Source organism: Ptiloglossa arizonensis, chromosome 11 (genome assembly GCF_051014685.1).
Source record: "Ptiloglossa arizonensis isolate GNS036 chromosome 11, iyPtiAriz1_principal, whole genome shotgun sequence".
Classification (NCBI taxonomy): domain Eukaryota; kingdom Metazoa; phylum Arthropoda; class Insecta; order Hymenoptera; family Colletidae; genus Ptiloglossa; species Ptiloglossa arizonensis.
Window position 1 is genome coordinate 3134537 of NC_135058.1, and position 26025 is coordinate 3160561.

General features: G+C 40.6%; 1 protein-coding gene across 1 annotated transcript in view; it reads right to left on the reverse strand.

Annotated features, from left to right (window-relative positions):
- Positions 1-4235: 4235 nt before the first annotated feature.
- Tps1 (Trehalose-6-phosphate synthase 1) overlaps positions 4236-26025 on the reverse strand; it is a 48005-nt gene continuing 26215 nt past the window's right edge. Inside the window, exons 3-10 of the mRNA XM_076322902.1 lie at positions 15790-15954; positions 15493-15721; positions 14328-14644; positions 13112-13485; positions 12196-12387; positions 11207-11534; positions 9971-10264; positions 4236-9224 (exon numbers count right to left, since the gene is read on the reverse strand). Of these exons, the coding sequence (XP_076179017.1) occupies positions 8985-9224; positions 9971-10264; positions 11207-11534; positions 12196-12387; positions 13112-13485; positions 14328-14644; positions 15493-15721; positions 15790-15954 (2139 nt within the window). The 3' untranslated portion in view covers positions 4236-8984. The remainder of the gene's footprint in view (positions 9225-9970; positions 10265-11206; positions 11535-12195; positions 12388-13111; positions 13486-14327; positions 14645-15492; positions 15722-15789; positions 15955-26025) is intronic.

Consider the following 26025-nt stretch of genomic DNA (forward strand, 5'->3'; position numbering starts at 1 on the left):
AAACAACGCGGTAAAATGTCTCACAGAAATATTTATGAATACTTAAAAGTAGATATAAACGTGTAACTTGTTCGACCTTGGTGCCCCAAGTTGTGGTCATATTTGTACTTTGGTAATTCTTAACCTTTATTTCGAATAATTATACGAGTATCGATAACGTAACGACCAACAGCAGTATCCGCTTAAAACTGCTACAAAAATGTCTCTTTACTAAGAGATCACTACTAACGAAAATCTAAGAATACTCCAAAGTAAAAGAAGTAAAAGAATCATTACCGATAATATTTACTTTCGCTCGTAGTATATTTTCCGGGGTTACAAAACGGTAATTATTCGTGTCTTCGTACCCTTGCACGCTTAACTTCGTTTATACCTTCATTTGGCGATATTCAAATAAATTTGAACACCGGTAAAAATCACACGTTATTCGAATAACTTGTCTCGTCGCGATGCGAGTCCTTTAAATTCATTAAACGACAGTGTTCTATCGGTCAGACACCGATGTTAACGGTACTCGGGTAACTTTTAGTATGTCTATAATTTTAAGATTATATATTTATATTTTGAAAATAGATGTAACAATAGAGCGAGTATTAATGAATTTAAATTCGGTGAAATTTAATTTCTCAATTCGTATAGATTTTACGAGATTGATATATTTAACACCAGTCTCTTGCCGAATATCTACCAGACGGAGCACTGTCGCTTAACTCTTCGAGGCATAGTTTCTAAACGCGTGGAACGATGGAAAATGACCAGAACTAAACGATAGTTTAATTAAGTACTCGATCACGAGATGGAGTATCAACAGTTTCGCCGTACGTCTTGCGCAGAATTATTTTAATTTTCCACGATGGATCTAAAAACATCCCACCGTGGATATCGGGGCATTGGAAATGCGAGACGTTTCTTAACTATGCCCCAAAGAGTTAACGGATCAACAGGACCGCCATCGTGACCACTTTTCCGCGCGAGATAAAATCGGCGCAGTTAAGCTTCTCGCATTCGTGGCCACGCGTTACGTGGCCGCGCAACCGGGCCCTCGTACCCTACTTTTCCTCTCGATTCGGTCCCAGTCGCGCATCAAGGAGTGGGGGGAGGTCGCGCCGGAAAGGAAAATGGAGCGCGCGCCAAACACGAAAATACGTCTATCCGCGCGGATTTCCAAAAGAAAGATAGAGGGCGAAGAACGAATCGGTTTTTCGATGGAACCACCCGTGCGTGAGCAGCTGCGATCCTTTTTTCTCCCCCGAATCTTTCCTTTCGCGTTTCTTCCATTCTTCCGCATCTCGGGCTGCTGAAAACCTCGTGTTTTGCCCCGGCTGTATAATCCCTTCGAAGCAGAAGGTTACGGAGAAAGAGCGACGAGAAAAGCGAAAGAAGCCCGCGGGACAGAATGGTACGGACGGAGATAAACAGAGATGGAGAGAGAGAGAGAGAGAGAGAGAGAGAGAGAGAGAGAGAGAGAGAGAGAGAGAGAGAGAGAGAGTTCGCTCTCTAGGAAGAAACGAGGACGAAGAGAACAGACGACCCCGCTGTTTGCCTTTTATTAAACTCTTGTTAAACGCCGCCTTTCTTCGCACACACAATTGAATCGGCAAAACAGCGAAGATAATGCCCCTAGCGAGTTGTACGCGGACGAGGGCCGTCGTGGAACTTTCTTTCTTTCTCTCTCTTCCTTTTTTTCTCTCAGTGGAAGACTTACCGCAAACACCAGCTCCTTGTACACCATGAAATGGACACCGTGTAATCCGGCTCTTTATACGGCACTGTCGGCATTGACCGGCTCCTCCAAGGCATGCACATCGAGCACTCCGGCTAATAAATGCCTGTGCCCCCGGTACGCTTCTTCAAAGAACCCCCTGACCTCCCTGCTGAACGATTTTCGAACGACCGTGAAAATCGCACGGTCCACCCTCTTCCTGCTTGCCACGCAGAGAGAGAGTTCTAATGAAAATATTTGGATATTTCGAGCGATATTGGCGCGGGCCACGTTTCAAAGCGTGCCATTGTCGGCCAGGACCTCGACAAAAGGAAACGAAGGAGACGAAACATCGACGATGAACCCTTTTCGGAATTTTTCGCGATACGGAGTACACACAGAGAACGGGTTAACGATGTAACCACCAAACCGATCGATTTCACCTGTTTTGCACTTTCAAGGACATGTTTCGATTAAGAATCGAAAGTCGCTCGATTATAAACAATGGTTTTATCGGAATATTCGTAAGTTGCATTGGTAAATTAATTCGTCGTTCTTCTTAATTTCGAAAATTGTACATGGATTGGTGTACAAGTAGGAATATGTTCACCGGTGGTAGTTATAGTGTGGATGATCTTCTTACGTTTGACTTTATGCTCAAAGTATTTGAATTAAAAATGCCTGGATTATTAACGATGCTTTTGTCGGAATATTCGGTGACAATTATGGAAATAAAGAAGTTGCATTGATAAAATAATTCGTCACTCTTCTTAATTTAGAAGATTGTACGTGGCTTGATGTACACAAGTAGGAGTATGTTCACCGGTGGTAGTTATAGTGTGGATGATCTTCTTACGTTTGACTTTATGCTCAAAGTCTTTGAGTTAAAAGTGTCTCGAATGCATGAAATTGGTGCTTTCAACTTCAGCGTACAATCGAGACGATTGAGAATACGCAATTGTATTTATTATAATATTTTTTAATAGAGGAACAATGTATTGTAGAAACGTAATGGGTCGGTTATGTTAATAAACAATACGAATATAGTGCTTTCTCATTAGACTCTTCGTTTCCTTTTCTTCAATTGCTTCTGTAAGGCATACAATTGATTGATTAAGTAAGAGTAAATTCGAAATTAAGATTAAGCAAACACAATTACAAAATGAACGTGTTTAATAACGGCGTTCTTCTCAAATTAAGCGACAGGAAGCGTTAAATAAATATTTGCTCGGTAAGAGCAACGAGCTTAATATTAATTTTCACGCAAAGTGAACAAAACGTATTCGAGCGAATGTATTGTCACGAGATAATTGGAAATAAACCATATTTTGATAAAAATAGAAATATAACGTCGTATTTTCTACGATCAAACTGTACCGTGTCTGTTACGATCCAACGATAACCACCTGAAAACTCTCATCGAATTTTCATACAATTTATAACGTAAATATTTCGATTATTAACGACAACTTGGAGGGGCTTTTACAAATTATTTTCCATTACCACTAATTGTATCCAATACAGTTACGTTAGAAATTCCCCGTGTTTTACATATTTGGTTCACCATGGTATTTAGTTTTGGATAATAATCAAAGACTCGTTGAATTTCCATGATGCATCGTTTATATTTCGATCGCGGAACATAGAGACAAGCTTCGAAATTATTTACAATTAATATTAATTTTATTCGAGGAAACAAATTCGTATTCAAATTTTAACGAACTTTATCATCCGTGTATACAGATCTGGTCATCGACGGCAATCTATCCAAGACTCTCGTTGAATTTTTATAACGTTAATGATAAAAATAATAATAACAATAATAATAATAACAATAATAATAATAATAACAATAATAATGATAACGATAATGATAATACATATATAAAACGATGGACACATTTCGTACATTATCGTAATTATTTCAATATTATGAAACTCGGAAATAAATTTCAGAAATTATTACCAACCGGTATTTATTTATACACGACGAAATAGATTGCATTAGAAATTCGTCGAATTTCATAGCCATTATATTAGTCTTGGTATCTAGTCCTTGACGATAACCGATTTAATTATCGTTATCCATAACCCCTTCGATTCGTTGTATCGACCCACCCTCCCCCCGTCGCAATCTTCTTCAAAACAGCTTTAATTGCAGCCCGATAAGGCTGGAAATCAAAGGTTACACCGGGAAAAATACGAGCAATAAAGTTTCGCGAGATATCGTAGAATATGTATCGGAAAAAAATTTGTAGAATCGCAAAAGAATTCGTCTCTGACTCACTCGGACGTTCTCTCGTGATCGCGAACATTCGCGTCCACGTTGTTTATTAAATTTTCAAATATGTGCAACATCGACTGCAATTACTCGCTGCAAATGAGTAGCGCGTCAACCAATTTTTCTCGTTACGATTTTTACAATTTCGATGTTCCCGTAGACAGAGGGGGTTGGGAGACGGAAAGGACGAAGGGAGGGTACACCGGGGAAGAGCAATCATGAAAATCAAATGGAAGGAAGGAAATAGTTGCGCACAGTTTATAAACGATGTTTATTTCTGCAATTTTGTTTCCGTTTTTTTTATTTTATTTTATTTTATTTTTTTTTTTTATTCTCGTTTACAACCACGGGAACAGCCTCTACATTTTTACTTGATTGAAAAATCTTGCGCGTTCTGTGTCTGTGTGTTCTTGTCTGCGTGTGTATACACATATACATACGATCATTTATTTATATAATGTATATTCGAGGTAAAAACCAAGTACTCTTACAAAACATAGATTAGTTTAATTATTATTATTTTTTGTTTTTTCATTTCATGGGATTTCGCTACAGGCACATTATAGGATACGTGTACATAGGTACATATACATATACATATGCATGTTGTCTATACATATATATTATATACACACATACGTTTACATACTTTCAAAAAGAGATATGACATCGGATATAGTTTCATTATTAGCTTTTTTTTTTTCTCACCCGACGGTCACGGTTTTCGGTGTGATTTTCCACATATATATATATATATATTTTTTTGTTGTTTTTTATCGGTTTTTTTTTTTTAAATCACGTTTGTCCGTTAATTTCTTCATCGACTTTTCTTTTTATTTCATTTTTTAAGCGCTTTATATAAACTCACTTGTTATTTATTGACTAGCGATAATAATAATAATTGACTAATAAATACCGAGGTGAAAATACGAGATTGAATTTTGGAGGGCGGAGCTTTTTTCACAGGTCAAGCCACCGGAAAACACCAACTATGCTAAAACTTAAATCGTTACTTTCTTTGCTATGTATATATATATATATATATATATTTTTTTTTTCATTTGTTTCCATTGCAAAAAATTTTACGCTCTAATCGACCACGTCTACGATTGATAGACGAAACGTGTCGAAGTAAGGAGGAAGAAGCAAAAAGAGGGGAAAACGGTATCGGAAGAATGTTACTAAAACTAGGGAAATTAGAAACACACGAAAAATCGATGGGAATTAAACGTAATTCGTGAATTCGCACCACGAATAGAAAATCGAAGTTTAATCAACAACAACAACAAGAAACATACAAAGATAATATTATTTTTGGCATTAAAGAGTATAGAAAAACAAAAATAAAAGATCCGTAAACGTCTCCAATCGCTACGACCTGTTTTTCTTTTCTTTTTTTTTCTCCTCTCATTTTCTTCGTGGTAACGATGTATATATATGTATGTATATTACTGCAATCGTAAGTACAGTCGTAGAAACAGATATCCGGGACAGAAACAGGTCACTAAGTAAAAGTGTTTGTTATCAGTCGTGAGACTCGTTTTTTTCAGTTTTTTGTCATATCTTTCTTCGTATTAAATTTTACAGATTCTACATATAAAAATATACGTGTATATGTACCGCAATAAACTTTCACTCGTACAACTATAAATTGGATACGCGTATTTGCGTTTTACGTGTGTTCATGGACTTGATATAGAGTGAGTCGCAGATACGTTCGAGCCGGACTCGGCATACACGATCGTTCGCATTGTGTAAAAAATAAAGGAATTTTATTTTCGAGCATGGTGTGCGTTGGTCTTGAAACATTTCTTTACGAATTTACAAGTCTTTTGCAATAGATATCCAAAATACGCGGTGCAAGGCGCAACGTAGCGATTCCTTTTGAAAAATTAATTCGAAAGTGCGGAGTGAATTTTTTTCGTACGAGCCCGCGTTTTTCGAGAAAAGCGGTTTTTTGAATGCGCGGAGCACGTCGCGCGCTTAACTCGATTCGATCGAGCACGCGCGTGCCCCGCGTATCTTCGAACTCGGTTATCTTAAAAACGAAACCTCGTACGGAAATCCCTCGTTCTACATTTTTTGTCTATTTTTTCGAAAAGAATCATCTCCAATCGATTTGTACTATATATTTGACGCGACAGTCCGTCCGATACAAAATTTTTGCGAGCGATACACGATTTTTTCCTCGGATCGACTATGTTAAATATTTCAATATTTCACGGTACGATCAATTTTTCTTTCTCAAATTTAAAGACGGTGAAAATCACGCTACAATTGCTACAATCGTATGCTATCGTATGAATCGTTGGTTCTTGGAAGCATGGTAAATCCGCTATCACTCTATATTGCGCTATATGCGTTCGAAAACGCAACGAATCGGGCTGCTATAATAAAACTCGAAAGAAACATAACAGGGATAACAAATCGGACAAGATTCTCGAATAGTTTTCTATCTGCCGCGATCGATTTTTTTTCTCCTCTTTTTTTATTTTAATTTTTCATCCGCGAGACGCGCTTTGACGCGATTCGACGCGCTTTGGCGCGCAACAAAGTTGAATCGCGTGGCGTGAAAGTGTACGTGGTTTTTTTTTTTTTATGTACATCGATTCCCTGATGGGCGAACGATTCGTAGAAAAATTCATCGTCGTTTCTCGGTATGTGGAAAAGAAAAAATCTTCGTGCTCTCCGTTTGGTTTCTAGATCCTCGCTCGGATAGGGTAAACGTTCGTTATTTTATTTTTTTTTTTTTTTTTTGGTCAACTATAACGCGCGCGACTAACAAACATGGCACATTGCAGCGATCTTCGCTAAAAAAGAAAAAAAAAAAAGTTTTCCTCTTTGGTTAATCTCACGTTACTACACATCGAACCGATCGATGCTGAAAGGTTCTTCTTCTTCCTCGTTGCTTCCTTCGGTGGGCATCATAAAAAGGAACGATCGAGAAATTTGTTTTCCAAAAATATGAACCACAACCGATTTGAAAACGTTCGATTTTCCATATTTCGTTTTTACCACGATCCTTCTCTCCCTCTCTCTCCCTTTCGACAAAAAAAAGAGACAGAGACGCGGAATAAAGGACCCTTAAGCGACTTATTCTACTTAGAAAACGTGTAAAATTTGTCCGTGTTTTATTTTGCTTCTCTGGATAATAAATTCTTGATTAACATAACGTGTGTCTGTACTTGTGTGCGTGTGTGTATGCGTGCGCGCGATGAGTCGTTATTTAATCGTGTACATGTTGCGCGCGCACGTGGACTCGTGTATGCGTAAAAATACGCGGTTAAACCGGTACACGGTCGATCATTTCGGTGGCGAGATTTGCCGAGCTGACTCAAACATCGTGTGCGGAAATCGAACAGTCGCGTACATTAATCGTGCGCTTCGAACGCCTATGGGCGTTCGCCGCACGCAGCGTGGCGCTCGCGGACACCGGAAATAATCGAAGCGTACGGCCAAATCTGTACATTACCAAAATCACTTATCGCTAGATCTAAAATTGTGAATATGACTCACGACCCCAACGAAGATCTAATTGGCACTGCTCTCTACACGACAGTTCCATCGTCATCGGATAATTGGAAAAAGAAAAAAGAAAAACTAGAAATCGACTAATCGCTGAACTCGAAAGTTCGCTTCTAAACGAAAAAATATACATATCGATATATATTATGATATATCACCTGCGCTATTCTCGGTCCGCTTTCGTTACATCGTTGAACAATATATAAATACAACAGCGTGCGAACTCCAGCGGCGTTATAAAAAGTTGTACGTCTCTTCTCGCGACAGAGAACGAAAAATAGTTTCTGTAAAAAAAGTGATTTCCGCGATTCCATTCCGACGAGTCAAAAAACTCTCGGCGTTATCGATCTCGGGTTGCAATTTTCGATTCGATTGCGCGCAGAGAGAAACGAGCCTGAACGCACAAACAAAACTCGAACAACTTGAACAATTTCAGCGTGCTTACGATCTCGAATACAACGATAGTGTCATCCACGTCCGCTGGCGCTAATGGTAGAACCGTGTTACCGTATTACTAATTATCTGTTTCTTGTCTCGGAAATTAGTAACAAATATACAGCTTCATAGAAAACAATTTCGGACAGATTGTTTCTGCAAACACGTAGGTACATTCGAGTGTGTTCCATTGTTTTGAGCGACGCGAACCTAAAACTACAGCTAAGTACTATGGCTTCCGATAAATGCGTTCGTCGGAAGCGTCGTCCGGCCCCGATATACCGTACAATGTAACAGTTATACGGAGGATGCTACAAAAAAAAAAAGGAAAAGAAAACATGCATATACTCGCGTTTGATGCTCGTAACCGGAGATTTTGCGATATCGCGCGTGTAACACAATTTTTTTTTTTTTTTCTCGTTACTTTTATTTATTTATTTTTTTTTTGTTTCTTTTTTTTTGTTTTTTTTTGTTTTATTTGTTTTGTTTTCGTTCAACGATTCATTACTTTTGCTTCGGGCTAAAGCCATTTGCAACCGGTTACCGGAGAAGATATACATCGATCAAACGTACGAACAGTCGATAAAATGGTTTGTTTTTAGTTTTTTTTTTTAAGTTTTTTTTTAAGTTTTTTTTTTTTTTTTTTATACAGGTTACGGATCAAAATGATCGGCTCCCTTCCTTTGGCTTGTGCTCCTATATTAATTACATCGGATGATCCGTATCGAACACGGAGATCATGGCTCTCGGGCGTAAGTAGCGATTCGTTCGGCTCGGTTCCTCCGTGGAGAAACGAGTTCGACGCGACGCTCGACGTTGTCGAATAATGATATTTCTACCGTATCTGCATTTGGACATACAATTTACGCGACGTTACCTGCCCACACGCGACAGAGATTCCCCATCTTCTTCACTCTTCCTATTCTCCCGTTCTCGCTTACTTGGTCTTACTCTACGAGTACATCTGTTAAGCCCTGTGACACGCGTGCGTTATCCATCGAGGTACACGGTCGGTACGGTAACGTTGGCTCGCAGCGTCATCTAGGATTCCAGGGTTGTATTCCCTGTCGTGAAGGACATCTCCATGGTAATACCGGCGCTGTTACGACGGAATCTCGACGGGATCTCGGTGGTGTTGCGTGGTTTGCGTTTGCTGAGATGCCTCTCCACCCACTTCAACATCGTCAGCACCGAATCCGTGCTTGGCAAACGTCGTTCGGCCGAGGTGCGAATTATATGCGACGACGCGACGCGGAAAGTGGCTGCCATTCCTTTCAGCGCCTGTTTAGAATAAAACGATCGTAGCCATCAGCACGAAACAGAAACAAAACAGAAATACACACAAACACGAGTCCTCGAGTTACGCGATTGATCTATTCATGTCCTTGAATACACTATACCCGTGAATATGTAAGCTTTCGTTAAAACGTGTTCCATCGCGTCTTCGTGAGAGTATTATTAATAGATCGACGAGATTCTCGCGATGAAAACGAGACCAAACACGATCGCGTTCGGACCATTTTCCCTTATAAGCTACACAAATAGTTTTTCAAAAACTTTTTCTGCACATAATTCAAAATTATCCCTATACAGTGACGTTCGGTCTCCTTTTCATTAGCTGACAGATCGACGTGCGATATCGCTTTGAAGTTCAACCAGCCGAGGAACGTAACAAACGGTGGAGATAATTCGGCACGTTTTACAGAGGGACGAACGTGAAATTTTATCGAGGGACTACTGTATTCGAATAAAATTACAGTATCTAATTTTTCTCTAACTTTTGAAACTATGATCGCGTACTGTATACATTTTTGGAAGAAAGATCAATCCTCGAAGGAGCAGTAGATCGTGTCGGATTGGACGCAAGACCCGCGACTAAGCAAAAATTGCTCGTGGTTCATGTTTTTCTTATCTCGGGCTCGATCTTTCGTTTTCCCTGCAATACATCTTATTTACGCGCGGAAAGTTTTCACTCGAATTAATCGCGTAACTCGAGAATTTGGCGAGTAGAATCCTAGATTATGCACCTTCATCGCGTCTTCGTCCGTGACGTCGTCACCTGCGTAGATAATTCTGATGCGTTCGCTCCAGTCCAAGCCGAACGCTGTACGCAGAATGTAGATGGATGCACGACCCTTGTTCCACTCCACCGGTGGCTTCGCCTCGATGGCACAATGCGCTGCGCAGGCTTTGAAACCTGCATCCTGGATGATCTTCTTTGCCTGTTCGACCATTTGCGGACGACGTTCCATCGGCGTCTCGCGGTAATGGAACGTCAGTAGAGCGCCTTTGTTCTCTACCCAAGCACCATCCCTGCAGAGCTGTGTTCAACGAAGATCATAAATGAATTCGTGCATCGTAGACTCAAAAACGGTGAAACATTTGACAAAATACGCCAAACTGATAAAGCAAATATAGAGCAAAGGTGGAAGTATACTTTAGTATGGAAGATGAAAACCTAAGTCGCAAGAGGTGTTGCTAACGATAGGAACAAGTCACTCGTATTTGCTTCACAGAGCTCATCGTACCTGTACAATGAGACATTCGAGGCTTGTATCCATGCCCTTTTGGATGTGTACTTGGACATTTTATTAATGAGCGATGCATTTAACGTTTTCGTTAACACATAGACGAGAAAAAGTGTAGAGATCGCGTAGAAATCGTGTCTAAAACGATCGATAACTAAGAAAGTGACTTAAAACGACCAATTGAGTTTGTGTCTATTACTCAGCAGCAATAAAACAATTTAAAATGAGTATATTTCGAAAGCAAGAAACTTGCTCAATATTATTAGGATTTTACTCAATTTTGAGGTGTAGAATGCATCTGCAATTGTGATGCCACTTTCGAATCATCCTGTACAGCAGGGATGGGGTTCCTTCTAGTTTCTTTATTTCGCTCGGAAGCAGAAGAACTGTCCTCTCGGTGCTTACTATACAGAGCAGAGAGTGAAATCCTCGATAGTCGGGCGTTTATCGTTTTAAAGTCGTAACATGGAAGGCAGTAGAAAAAGAAGGACGTGCAATGCGACATGTCCGATGATGAGATCGGTGTAGAACTCTTGTGGTTCCTAACAGAGAAGTTCCCCATTCCTACTGCACAATTATCGTCCTCCGATCTCTGACGATGTCAACTGTCGGCCGCTAAACGTCACGTTCCAAAAGGACATACCTGAAAACCTCTAACGGTCTGTTTAACAACAAGAATAAATTCTCCCGGACTCGTGAGGATCTAAACAACGAGACTAGGTTACCAATACTCACTTGTTCTTGCAAGGTTTGCATCAAGTTCGCCACCTTTCCTTCGAGTTCAGCCGGCATCGGATGGACGAATTTACTGCCGTCCGGATGCAGAATCTCCAATCCGTGATTACCAGCGTAGGTGATACCTTCTATACCGACCATTGACTTAACGTTGTTCACGTTCCTGCCTGATATAATTGCTATGTACACATCGGACAGGTTGGACAACCTCTGCAAGACGTTCTTCGTCTCCGGAGGCAAAATGGCGAGGTCTGGATGGGTCGCGATTGGCGCTAGGGTGCCATCGTAATCCAGCAACAGGGCCAACTTATGGTTATCGCCGATATACCTAGGGGACATGTGGCATCACTGCAACGTTAACCGGCTTTCATCATGAGTCGGGTCGCATTCGCAAGCGCGGGCCCGCCGTCTCCCAAATAAGCATTCGCCTGGCTGGAGAACAATTGTCTTTTCGTTTCCAACTGCGCGCGAACGACACCATAATTTTGTTTATCCACGAGTTCCAACAACAATCCCGAGGTATCTTCATTCTCGTTACATTGGACACACGTTGGGAGAGAATTTTGTCGCGGCTAGGATTGGATGTACAGGAAATAATATATAAATGAACGTGCGTGTACCGTTTCGTCAAGCCAAATCATTGTCTTTCGACGTGTCATCGACAGACACCACTGTAAGCATCAGGTGGTAACTGATATACCCCACGTTGCGATGTACCCAAACTCATGCTGAGATCAATAATCCGTTCGATCGGTAAGATTCTTAATTGTCGTATCGGACAATTGTCTTTTCGACCCTTGTAAGCATCAATTGATAAAGTTTGCCCATAACGTATGCGTAAAGTGCGATTAATTTGTAAAAATCGGCGGAGGATACTTATACTCTATTAGAATTAAAGGAACTTTACTCGTATATCGTTGGTTCCCGTTTTAAGCACATGCTCTGGTCGGGCCCAGTCATGCACATCCGGTAACTCCGGTAATACCTACTTGCTCAAGTAATCGTCGAAATCGTCCATGGTCACGGGCTGCATGGTCGTGGCACCCACGGAATCGTGTTCCTCGAGCGATCCCATCACTTGCAGGAAGGATTTCATCCAGTAATTGACGTCGTATTGCTTTTCGCGACGTCGCAGGTGATTCATTCTCAGCGTGCGCTCATCCTCTGGCATGGTGAGTGCCCTAAAATATACAAGTGTAACGTTGAAACTTCGATTTTCCCTTGTAACAGTACTCGACGTACTTGCAACACACATCGAGCGGAACCATGACACAAAGGGTGTTCCAGAATCATAGGTATAAACTTAAACGGCTGTAGACGGATCAAATTCAACTTCTACTTTTACCAAAGTACTCCTCTCTCTCTCTCTCTGTTAAATATAGAACATGTGCTCGCAAAAAGAATCAACCAAAGAGTACGAGATACCGTTTAGCGATCTTGGGTAACCGTTGATTTACACTTTAGTTGATTTTGATCCGACCGTAGTACAATTCACGAAAGGAATAACCCATTCTTTCCTTTTTACAGGAAAGTAGTACCTAGCTGGATCAGCTATTACATATAAAGGGTGTTCAAACTATCGACCATTCGTTTCGATGGTCGCTTGCGCACATATCCTTGCTGCTGTTTCTTCGGTAACGCTAAGAATATAAAGAAATATCGTTCAGCGCAGTATGTATAATACTATGAGCTTAGAAATTAAAAAAAGTATCTCTGACGAGATATTAGAAAACAGAAGAGTCTTCGTTGCAAAGAGATACCTCTGACAAGATCTTAACGAATATCTACGAAACGGTTCGTTATCCCTTCTTAAGACTCTTCTGTTCCCTTTCATGAACTCTTCTAGCCAGTCAAGTTTGTACCTATAATTCTGCAACACCCTGTAGTATCAGCATTCCGAAGTACCTGTGTATAACTTCCGCCGCCTCGTCTATTTCGTATGGATTGCAGATCAGGGCCTGGTGCATCATCTCTACCGCGCCAGCGAACGGAGAGACGATCAGGACACCCGGTGGATTGTTGATCTGACACGCGACGAACTCTTTCGCGACCAAGTTCATTCCATCCCTAAGCGGTGTGACGAGAGCAACGGCGGCGTCCCTGTAGAACGCTGCTAGCTCGTCCTGGCTCACGCAGCCATAAATGTAGCGAATCGGTGACCAATTGGGCGTGGTGAACCGACCGTTTATGCGCCCGATCAACTGATCCATCTCCAGCTTGAGATCTTGGTACTCGCGGACGTCGGTTCTCGACGGTACAGCAATTTGAAGCATGGTGACCTAGAAGAAATCAGTCTCAATCGATCGCTCGATCTGTCGCGCTCCGATTCATCGTGTGTACTTTCAAAGTTCAAGGATTCGTTGAGGACTGTTCTCGAACGACCAATGTTCAACACGAACGTTTCAACGAGAAGCGAATATTATATTAGGTTGTTCGGAAAGTCATTTCGTTTTTTTTTTTTTTTAGTGAAAATGAAATACGATTTTTTTAGAGTGTATAAACATTTCATTAAACTATATATTCTCCATTTTGGAAAACGAAACGACTTTCCGAACAACCCAATAGAATCTACTGTTTCTCCAGCTACAGGTATCGAGGACATCTCGAGTTCGATTATTTTCTAATCGAATCCTGTAGTGTTTCCTTAACGAGAATAGAGAGGACGCAACGAGTAGAATCAAAGCGCACTGTACAACCGACTATCAGAAAATTTGAAAACGAAACACGTTCAAAGGTCAATTTGCAACGCTCGATTGGCTACCTCTTTGCTTGGGAGATAGAGACATCGCGTTATCCGCGGGTTTGCGCTGTCTTTCAACCGTAACGATAAGCATGTTTTCCTGCATACGGTACGAGTCGATGTCGTCTTATCTCGTGTCCTTCCTGTCTGCGTTAGGAGACAAAACACTAGTTTCGTCTAAAAACGATTCAATCGACCTTGAAGTATCTTCGACTCGTTTGAACAAAATAATCGTCTCTCTCTTCTACGCGACATCTTCCTCCGAACAAAATATAATATTTTCGACTCGAACAGTTTGTTAATACGTCCTCAAACAAACGAGATGTTTGCGTTACAAGAATCATCTTCTCGTAGCGTGTACGCGAATAACAAAGCGATTACCTGTTCACGATGCTCCGGATGCTTCTCCAGCAGCCTCTCGAAAGCTTTCAGCCTGTGAACCAGACCTTTCGTGTAATCGAGACGATCGACACCCAACACGATCTTTTGGTTGGTCAACATGACTTTGTTCGCAGTCTCGGCCAGCGAGACGAATCTGTCGAACGGAATGCCAATGGGGAGCGGTCTCACGCGCACGGTTCTTCCACCATGCTCCACCAACAAGTTCTTACGGTCGACTCTGCAGCCGAGACACCTTTGGCAGCAGTCCACGAAGTTCAGACAGTAATCCTGAATGTGGAAACCGACCATGTCGCAACCTGACGGGCAATTGTACTTTCGTTAGAAACATCCCCTAGAATATAATCTTACGATACCGAACAGAGGCACAGAGATTCACGAACGGATGTAACGCATCGAAGGCAATCGAGTTTACGTTACACGCAAACAAAAGAGTTAACAAAAGAGACTTGGAAGAGCTCCAACGAGTTGCTCCATTGAGGAGAACCCTTCTCTCTCTCTCGTAGTCTTTCGGCCAAGGATTTGGGTGCTCAGAGTTTCGTAACGGTGAACGCAGTTACGTAGGATAGAGCCGTATAGTTCCTTTTTTCATGACGACTGTTTTAACGAAATGAAGTTCGTACCGTGTACTTTGAACCGCGACGATTAACGGGGTAGGTCTGGGCTAGGTTCAAAGACGAGAGACAATCGCGACAATTAACAAGGAAAATCGTAAAATGTTTCGTATACTTCACCGCGCGATTAATGTGAGCCGTTCAAGATCGCTTGGCTCGTCACCTGCATTGACTTCTATCAGAGACATAAAACTCGGACTTATAAAAATAAAAGTGTCCGTCGCAATGTCCCTTCGTCTATTTCCCCTTCGTCACTAGTTATTTACAATTCCACTTTATCGTTTCCTCTCCCGTTGCCGTTATCGAAAAAATTATATTCAACCTGGAAATTTCGGAAACGGACGGTACGCAGCCGTGGATTTGCACGTTTTGTCGTCGAAACGAACAACGAAGCAGAGTTACCGCGCGAGCGAAGTGACGAGCGCTGTAGCGGGGCTGACCCATCGGTGTCCTTGAGCGGTCAATTGATTTAGCCCGCACTCGACTCCCGTAAATATCTCCAAGCGCCAGGAGTTTAAGAGAGTGGCACTTACCGAGCATTCCCTGAAGAATTTCGTCGGCCCACGGGAACAGTCTGAATATGTCCCATGGTGGGAAGGGGATGTGAAGGAAGAAGCCTAATTTTAATTTAAGATCCTTCTCGTCAGCGGCTTGTCGAATCCAGTTCGCGGCCAACATCAAGTGATAATCGTGCACCCAGACTAACGGGGTGCCATTCGATTGATTTTCTTGTTCCTTGTGGATTTGTTCCAGCGCACCGACCTACACGGAACGTTCGATCTTAGATATCGAATTCACGTGGAATTTTAATCAAATTCCCTCGAACTTACCGTCTTCGCCGCGAATTCCTCGTTGACGACGCAATACGCGCGCCAATGCTCGGCGATGAAGGTCGCTCTATCGGGCATTGAATGGAACAGCGGCCAAAAGGTTCCGTTGCAACATCCATTGTAGTAAGCGTCGAAGGTGGTCGGTTCGACGTGCACAGCCACAACCTGGACAACAGAGACAAGGATCGTTCAAATCCACGAATGCGAAGCGCACCATCTTCGGTTGTCGCGAATTGATACACCTATGGAGAAAAGAATGCATCGCAACGAACCGGTGCAACCGATCGGAGAATGATTCTACGCGGAAAAATGAATCGAAAAGGTGGAGTAAATTTTCTTTTCACGAGACTTCGTTTTCGAGGAAATCGAATTTGACATTTTTCGGGGCGCGCGAATGTTTTTACTGAAAATTGAATCTACCTCACTGTTCGTCACGTTTGTACGTAGTTTGTGGAAAGAATAATTTATAATCGAAGATACTATTTTGTTACGGTTAAGTTTGGATATTGAACTAAACGCGTTAGGTACGCGTAGATGTTTGAGGTAATGTTGCGATTTAAAAGGTGTGCGCGCGCAGTGTGCATAGTTCCAAAATCGATTTTCTTCGAAACGAAACTTCGTAGGAAAAAATTTCGTCCATCATCGTTTCGATTTATTTTTACGTGAAAAATTTTCTTAGACGCGTTTTTTTTTTTTCGAAGTTCGAAGCGTTTAAGAAATTTATCAATTTGAACTTCGTTCGGAGATGGTCGATTTCTATTTTTTCACGATTCATCGTAGACTCGCGGAGAAAGAACTCGAAAATTCGATTCCACAGTGTTTCAACGTACACGAAGATTGTTAAGCAACGTATTTCACTCTTGAGACACTTTTCTTCTTCAATACGAGCTATCTTTTAATTAATGAAAAAGTATCATCCACATTTTCTCCCTCTCCGGAACACTAAACATTGCAAAACGTGTTTATATTGTCGTTATCGTTCCTTTGTATTTTAATGCATCCACTGCCCGGAGTGCACTTCTATTTTTATCGTATCTTAAGTCGTAGATATTCGTTCAATTGCTACAAATGACCGCGCGTCGATCGTACGTAACAAATAACTTGGCAAATGTTAAATCGATGACGATATGCGTCGATGCTGATCGTCGAACGGGTTTGCACGTTAATCGTTACAGTTCCAGGAACAGCGCAACGATATATGTACGTGAAAATAAAGCGTGCAATTTTCTTATTTTATCGAGATCGACTGGGAAAAATCACCGAAGTTGTGGCTGAACTATGTGTCCGAGCTATTCTCAAAATCGAGGAACAATAGAGATCGTATCGAAACGATGGGACATGCAACTTCCCCGAACAAAGAGAAATCGATAATTCGTTTACCATTACCGAATCGAAAGCCTCGTTCTTGAGATATTATCGATTAAAATTTAAAGCTTCCATTTCTGGATGCGCTGTTCAAATCCTAGACGAGATAAACAATTAATTTTAGGAAATAACGGCGGAGAAAACTCTCGAGACGAAAATACTTTTGTTTTTGTTTTTCTTTTTTTTTTTACAGGTCAATTCAAGGTCAGTTCGACACTTTCAACGGTTCCATTTTTTATCGATATTTCGTTAAATTAACAAGGACGAGTTCGACGATATACGAACGAAACAATGTTCAAGGTCGTGCAGGGTCACACCAAGTCGCAAACAGAACACGTAACGTATACGTATAAAGTAGAGGGTGAATCGCGTAACTGTTGTCACGAATCTGGGATAATTTCCGACGAAATTTAATAAAAAATATCCGTGTCATCGGTCAACGACAAAGTGCGGTAACAAGGATCGTCTGAACGCTGACACTGATACAATATCAAAGTCACCTTGACTTTTTTTTAAACCGAGCCACGAACGTCTTCTTTCTGCAATAATCTAAAGCGCGTCTAAATGAATTTGATCCGTTTATACGCGTATTATTTTTATTTATATCGGAACACGATTGGAATTGGGTCGACCATATTTGCCAAACTCCAACCTGTCGCCTCACTTCACTAAAATTCAACCAACTCGTACTTGCATCCTGTATTGGTTTTTTTTATTATCCTTTTCCTTTGACTTTTCATTAAAAAGAATATTTTATTATTATACATTTATCGTTATATGTTTCAAAATATTCATTATACATTTATTCAATACGTATACGCGTACTCCTAATAGGTTGCTCGATAAGTTTTGTCGTTCGATAAGAAACAGAACTATTAGATTCGTCGTTTTATTCTTCTAAAAATGGTACTACCGTTTGATGAACATATGTGAAGTTTCACGTAGATCCGTCGACTCGTTCGTATATTTACAATTGTTCAAAGTTGGAGTGCCACAGTATTTCCTTACAATGGGAAAAAAAACAACAAAATTTATCGAACAACCTAGTATATTTACAGTTGTTCGAAGTTGAAGTGTCATAGTATTTCTTTTACAATGAAAAGAACCACAAAACTTATTGAACGGTCTGGTATATCGACAATGTCGAGTAGCAGACTCTGATGAGAAACGTTTAAAATAATTTCAAGAAGGTTACGATTGTTTCGGATATCGATTTGAACACTTGGACGAGTTAAACCCTTCGTTGGGGAAACCGACCGTCTTCTCGCGCACGAACTCGTCGATAAAATAAAACGTAAAATGGCACTTGATTGGGAAATAGCCGGTTTAATGGCTCTCCTCGCGGCAGACAGGATCGGTGAGGATCGATTTGTTCCAATAAAGAGAAGATTACGCGAGCGATTACCGGCGTTGGCGCGAGCTCTCGTTAGAAAATCGATCGGAAGGAAAAACAGGGACGAGGAGCGGCAACAATTCGCGTTGGCCGCAATCGGAAGTGCATAAACTCCGGCTTAGGAGACCGATAACGGATTGTTGGCATACGCGACATTTCTCCCCGCCCCTTGTTAATTGCCCGTTATCCCCCGAGACTTCGTTTGTTTGCTCGCGACGCGGCCTCCTTTATTTCCGAACGCGTGAAAACACGCCCCGATCGCTGATTGACGCAAGCGTCCAGCCAGCAATCGCTAATGAGATAATTATTAATGTCTCCTCGTGTAGACACAACCATCTGAGGGTGGATCTGATGTATCTTAATTGAGAAAGAAACAAGACGTTTCGCAACGTCGGACGATATCGGGCTCCGGTTGCGACTATATCCTGTTAAGACGGTCTATTTTCCACGTAAGGTCGGGAGTATTGATTTTTAAAGACACACACGGTTGTTTGTAAACAAGCGGGACCGAGGTACGGTTTCGACACTGCCACCTGGTACGGATTCGAAAGGATTCGATTGTTCTCCAACACTCGACCCCGAATCGTTCCAATACACATAGTGCATATTTTGTAATTTTTATATTTCCGTAATTCATTTTTCGAGATAGGTTCTCAAAGAGTGTGTACATGTGTATATAATATATTTATAGTAGTATTATATATATATAAATATACACATGCATTCTGTATGTGTATATACTATGTATAATATTATATATATTTTATATAACTTATACATGTATGCATACTCTTTGAAAAGGGACTTTGAAAAATTAATTACAAAAGTGTAAAAAAGTACGCATGTGTACGTATATTCTGGGTCATCCCCACCCTAGGTGCTACCGGAAAGTCCGGATTCCGAGAAGAATCGATAGACGGTTCGTTTCGTTGCAGAATGTTAATTATTTTACGAAATTTTGAGAGGGCACATGCGGCTCGCGTGTCGGGAAATCAACACGCACGTTAATAGTATCTACGTCGCGTAACTTCCGAATTGCTGTTACGAAACTTGTACCGCGAACGATAGATACTGTTGGCGACCGAGATGAATGCCGCTTGGGTCCATCGATTCTTTTTCCGTGCGAGCAGGAAGTCAGCGGCCTCTGGATCCCAGCGTCGTTCTTCTCGGACGCGTGACGCGCATACTTTCCTAATATATATTTCGAAACAGCTATTTGCTGGCACGTGTACTATAACGAAGCACAAAACGTACGTATGTATATACTATACCGTTCAATGTAATTAAATCGTCAAAAATGAGAACAACGTTAGGAAGAAATTCGGAAAATTGAATTCCCTTTCACATACGTATAGTGAATTACAGAATCTCGGTGTATTTTACTTGAAACGTTCCAATCATCGTCCCACTGAATCTCTGGACAAAATTCCAGTAAGTAATGCATCTAACAACAAGCTTATTGTCTTTCAAACGTTAACCTCAATTCTCAAGTAGTTACGCAAGGTCAAGGTTTCAAAGCTCGGTTATTTAAAAACTTTTATTAAGCGATATTTACGTCGCGAGAATTATTATAACGATGCATCGAAGAATCGTTCCATTACGGGGAGGAAACAAGTAGAATTTAGATAAACACCTTTCTAACGCTCCGAAAACTCCCGAGTGGATTGTATTGTACGTGAACAGGAAGTTTATGAAAACGTGACTCGTTTATATATCTCGTAGTATTTCCTCCGAATGAATTCGATCGATGTAATAAACTTTCTTCCGGTTTAACAGTCTCCAAATCGGAACAATCGACGCGTAAATTTCAAACATTCGCCAACGGGTGTAAAATTGTTGGTTGCGCAAAGACGACGAACAATGCCGAAGAACGAAGCTGAACAACGGTGTTTCGTCGTGTAATTGTTCCTTTTACGATCGCGATCGTAAGTGGAAGATATTCTGTCGATATTTCGAGTTCGCGGATAGCAAGTCGCGCGAAACCTATGTTTTTTTTTAAATTCGAATTCCGCTCGGTGTTGTGCTCGACGTTTTGCCACGGTTCGTATCTATCGAATCTGGGTTGGTTTCGATTCGTTTACATGTAAAAAGCACGTACACGAGAGTCGACTAGCTCGGTGAACGCGACTGTTTCGCAACGCGCCAGGGGTCAGACGTTTGAAAAAGATTATTCGTCTCGCTTACGGGCGAAGAACGTAAACAATCCGGGGACGGTGGTATTGTAGAGCGTCAAAAAACGAACGGAACGATTGAAAACATTTTAATTACCCGTTATCGACGACCGCGAGAGCTCAAAGAGTACGCGCACACCCGCGCGCATTACAATCGAATGATATATAGCGAAACGCGGCGCGTGCCCCCCGCGCCTCCCCTTGCCCCACTTCTTTTATTAAAAACATGTTGTTAAACGTATCGTTCGCGCATGATCTAGCCGTTCTATCGAGGCAGTCTTATTTACGAGATTTCCTCGTAATTGAAAGAAACCGCGTCCCGAAAGAAAAAAGGAACAAAAAATTCGGAATCCGATTTAAGAAATGTTCTTTTCCTAAACGCTTTCCAAAATCGAGAGAAAAATGGTTCGATAAAAGTGTCCGTGTTCTCGAAAATTTGTAACGATACCGATGGAACAATTTTGCAATTCTAAACGCTCGAATTTAAATTAAAAGTAATTTGAACACCGTTACTGGAATCTGAATCGAGTGGTGCATCGAAGTGCATTCGTTGACCGCGTTACAAGAACTCGAACGACCTACTTTTTATTTTTGTTTCTATTGTCTGTATTTTTCAGCAAGTAAGAACGTGAGAGACTTACGAATACGAAAAGTAATTACGGTATTCTATTCCATTGGAGTGTATTATTGTCGAGATATATCGACAATTTCCCGTGTCATCGATTCCAATGATAATAAAGTGTACCTCAATTTTGAATCGTTACTTCTACCGTTCTTTCTTACGATAACTTTTTGTATTTCTAGTAATCCACTGATATCGAAATAGAAAAATCGAGAATGAAAAGCATCCACCTCGATCGGAGATCGACGATACGATTTTTATTATTCTGTAACAATTTTTCTTCCTCCATCAAAAATGGTCGTTTATTCGTTAATATCGGCGTAACCGGTTAGAAGAAAATTGAAACGGTGTTAAGGATGAATGTGTAATAAGTTGGCAAGTACGACGAACTTGGAACAAAAAGTGTATTCAGTGTCAACAACTGTGTTCGTATAATGAGAGGTTCTGGCGGAGGACTTGTTCTTTCTATTGAATGAATTTTTTTAAGTCACTGTGAGCGTATTCAGTGTCTCGCGTGTTTTCTCCGCTAACGTTTACATTTTCCAATTGTTGCATGTTCAAACGGTGGTGGTTGACTGTATGTATGTAAATTTGCGTGTCAAAGGAGAGAAAGACGATGATTTTCCCCTCTATCGAGTGCGAGTAACTTTCTTCTAAAAAAAAACCGAACGAATCATCTGTTAATGAAAATTAAAATTTTAATACTTTCCATTGTATCTTCGTGCGAGTATTACCAAAGAATTGCCAAAGTTTTCTCGATAAGAACGAATCCAAGCACGAGCTCGTTCGGAGTATTTTTAATTATACTCGCACATTTTTGAAGAGTCTACATCGAGAAAATCGTACCTATTCGTCAACGATTCTCTCACGGGAATATAACGATAAATGTAATATTTAAATTTCCGTCCCACGTAATTCGACTCTGCGTAGAGATCACTCTCGTGAAACAATTGCAGGGATGACTCAATTTTCGTCCATGCGAGACAAAGTAAAGTGTAAAGTAATTTCTTAAAAGCAGGAGCTACTGCATCGTCCTGGAGTTCCTGAAAGTTGCTTTACGAAGTATAGACATTCAACCCACGCAATCTACTAAAGAGCTGATCGTCTCATTGGCGTTAATGACGTACGACGAGTAATTTTTCCGAGAATCTATGGGCTTCGATAACAGTTGAAGAATTTAAAAATTGAACAGGAAAGGTAACGAGTCCACTGAACAATTAATCGTCTCATCGGGGTCACTGGAGTACCACGAGCAATTTTTCGAGTATTCATATTTTGTCGATAACAGTTTAAGTATTTTAAAAATTAAGTAGAAAAGGTGATTACTGTTAGCGCTGTTAATAAATTATTATTAATAACACAAGGATGAGAATTGGCACGAATAGACCGGTTGACTCGGTTTCTCGTTCGCGATAAAAGGAAAAATCGTTCCAGGATATGAAAGTACTCGTATTCGAGGATACGTTCCGATAAATCGATGCAGAAACTGGCAAATCGAATCAGCGAGTAGCACTGACCTCTTCGGTCGTGGTCTCGTCGCCGCGTCAGCTCCGATAATTGACTTCTACGTATTGCGAAAAAAAAAATTACATAAGCCGCGATAGGTTTGTCCCTGGCCGACCGAGTTCAAAAGAGCTCATCGATACGACGACGAATACGAACGGGCATTATAAACTCGCTCGTATCACGAGCGATTCCTTTGTTTCTCTTTAATGTGCACTAATGATCAATGGGATGCGTTGCAGAAAAAAAAAATGTCGGCTAGATAATACAAACCCCTCGGCGTCTTTCGCATTCGTATTAATAATTATACGAAATCGCCGCTGAAACAGCGATAATTGTTAATAGATACGATGTTCGATAATATAACCAAATCGTTATCGGTGCGATAATTCGTGAACGAATTATTTCAAAATTCAATATACCGGTAATAGCTATGAACAAGTTGACACGAAGCTTCCACTACGAAATGTGTATTGTTTATAAGCAGAAGAATACGAAAAATAATTAAAAAGAAAAAAAGAATCATGTTTTAATGCTGGAAAATCTTTACGATACTTCAGGTCGGTTACAATACGTAAATTTTACTCTTTTTTTTTCAGAGATCTCAAAATCTCTCTTAAAGTGTAGATTTCTTGGAAAAAGATTCAAACAACGGTGTGGTATTCTTTCCCGACAACGTGATGCACCGCTTCTCGCATTTCTTTGAAACGATACGAGATCATTATTTCATTTAATTAATATTTGCGTACATACTGCGTTACGCAAGTTCTTTAAGAATTCTATATTTATCATGTACGAAATAAACGAGAAATATTGATTGTAGAAACGAATATTTACAATAGAAATTAATTACAGTTCCCCTCGAAGCAACGTATCGCGTTACGTTATTGTTGAAATTACGAAATCGAAAGATTTGTAAAAGTTAGAAATCTTACGCGTCGAGTCGGTGAATCCCAAGCTCGAGGTGCAATTTAAAAGAAGATTTTTCATTTTTCGAAACTCACGACGCAGTTTGAAAATAACGAGCCAGGTGTAGCTGTTAATCGTAAATAATTATAGAAGCAATATTAAAGACTGTGAGAAATAAAAACTGAACGAATCATTAGGTGAGACGTGTGACTTCACGGAGCGGTGATTAAAAATCACTGTGTTGAGTGAATATTTGCGCCTCTTCTCTTAGAAGTCGAGGGAATGCAGCATATCTGTATTTTCTTGGTTTTTATGTAACTAATGTCAAACGTCAAGATTACAATGTACATGTAAAAGTTAGCTCCTCGGTTTATCATGATATTCTTATTCCCAAGTAAGTAATATCTGTTTTTACGAGCTCGCGTGTAAGAATCTACCCTTTCACAATGGAATCACTGTGATTCTACTGTTTAAAAAGATGCATCTTTCACGTCGAATGCGTTCAGATAAGATTCGCGTTAAAAGAAACGCTGCAATAAATTGAATACATCCCTTTCTTTACAATGTTTAAAATATTCGACGAACAGTAAAGTAATTTAAAATAATAATTACGTGGACAACTGTCGATCTTACGAATAAAAATGGAACATTGTTCAAAAGTAATACGCGCACTACGGATTATTTAAAATGTATTTATCGACACTTACGGTACGTTGTACATTATAAGTATTAATTAACTTAGACGAGACGAACGCTAGAAGTTCGACAAACTGGAAGAAACGAAAGACGAACACCTTCGACGAACAATTAACTAATAACAAATTATCGACGTAACGTACACCGAGAAGATTAAACTTACCGTATGTACATATAAATATATAGGAAGCCTTCGAACGAAAAGTAAACCGAAAGATATATTCGTGTAACGAAGATTAAAATATTGGATAAAATCGAAAAATGCAAAACAAACGTGCGAGTTTATTAACATTTCTCGTGGATAAACGAAACGCTTCGAATTAATTAAAAGCAACGGTAAACAATTACTACGGTGCAAAAGCACAAATGTCGGAAATCTGCACGGTAAATATAAATAAAATCAAATACAAATATTACGATTAACAGAGCAACGATTGAATATTCTGTTAAATGGAATAATATAATTATTCTCAATCGATATTTTCATGCAAGGTCCGAGGTACGAAATTTCATTTTAAGTTTCGTGCACACCTTCGCTGTACTTAAAACAACGTACTTCAAAACCCAGTACCGAGAAAATTATCCTTACTGCTTCGATCTTTGAAACTTTACGATACTCGTTCGCTATACCTCTCACAGAAGCGTTACATCGACCGTCGTTCTATCGAACGCGACTCGAAATCGAATTAAAGCACGAAAGTCGAAAGAAAATGAAATATTGTGCACGTTCCGATCGTTCGACGATAGAATCGCGATCTCGTACCTCGTGTAAGATAAAAAATAAACATTCCCTAGGGGAACGGGCGTTGTTGCAAGATTACATCGATGTTTCAGAAATATCGACGATAAGCTTTCGCGCGATTACGCGTGTCCTTCTCCTTAAAATCGTTTACACGCGTATTACGTGGTACGAATGTGTCGAACGTAACGATAACGTTGCGTCGAAAATCGCGTTATCTCGTATCCCGCCAAGCTGACTGACAGATCGCATCGACGCCGCCATTCATCATCGGCTCGAGAAATTTCTCGAATAACGGATTCACGTGATTCCCATCTGGCGTTCTGCGTGTATACGGGGCTAATTATTAAACGATAAAAGGACCATTATCGTGCCTTGTAGTCAAACCCTACGCAAACGATGGACGCAGCGAGATTCGCGAACGTCGCGCCATTGATAACCCGATTCGACCTCTCGACACGATTATCGTGACACCCAGATCCTTGCCTCAGATTCGTACGAATACGAGCCGATCGACGCCGCTCGTGAGCCATTTAATCTCTTCAAGGATATTGGCGCGTACGTGCGCTCTTAATTTGTAAATTTGTCTCAATGTTGTAACGTGACACCGAAATCTCACTGAAATTACGAACAAACTTTCACAATTAAACATCGCACCGAAATGTCGCGATTCGTCCTCGAGAAGGTACAGAAATTTCTGCGCGGTTCCTCCTTCCTCGTGATTATCGAATAAGGTCAACCGGATGCTCGATAAAACGAGTCATCCAAGGTCCCTCGATCGAGGTAGAAAAACCGTATTTTCCTTTCTTTTTTTTTTCTTTCCTTTTTCCCAATCGCG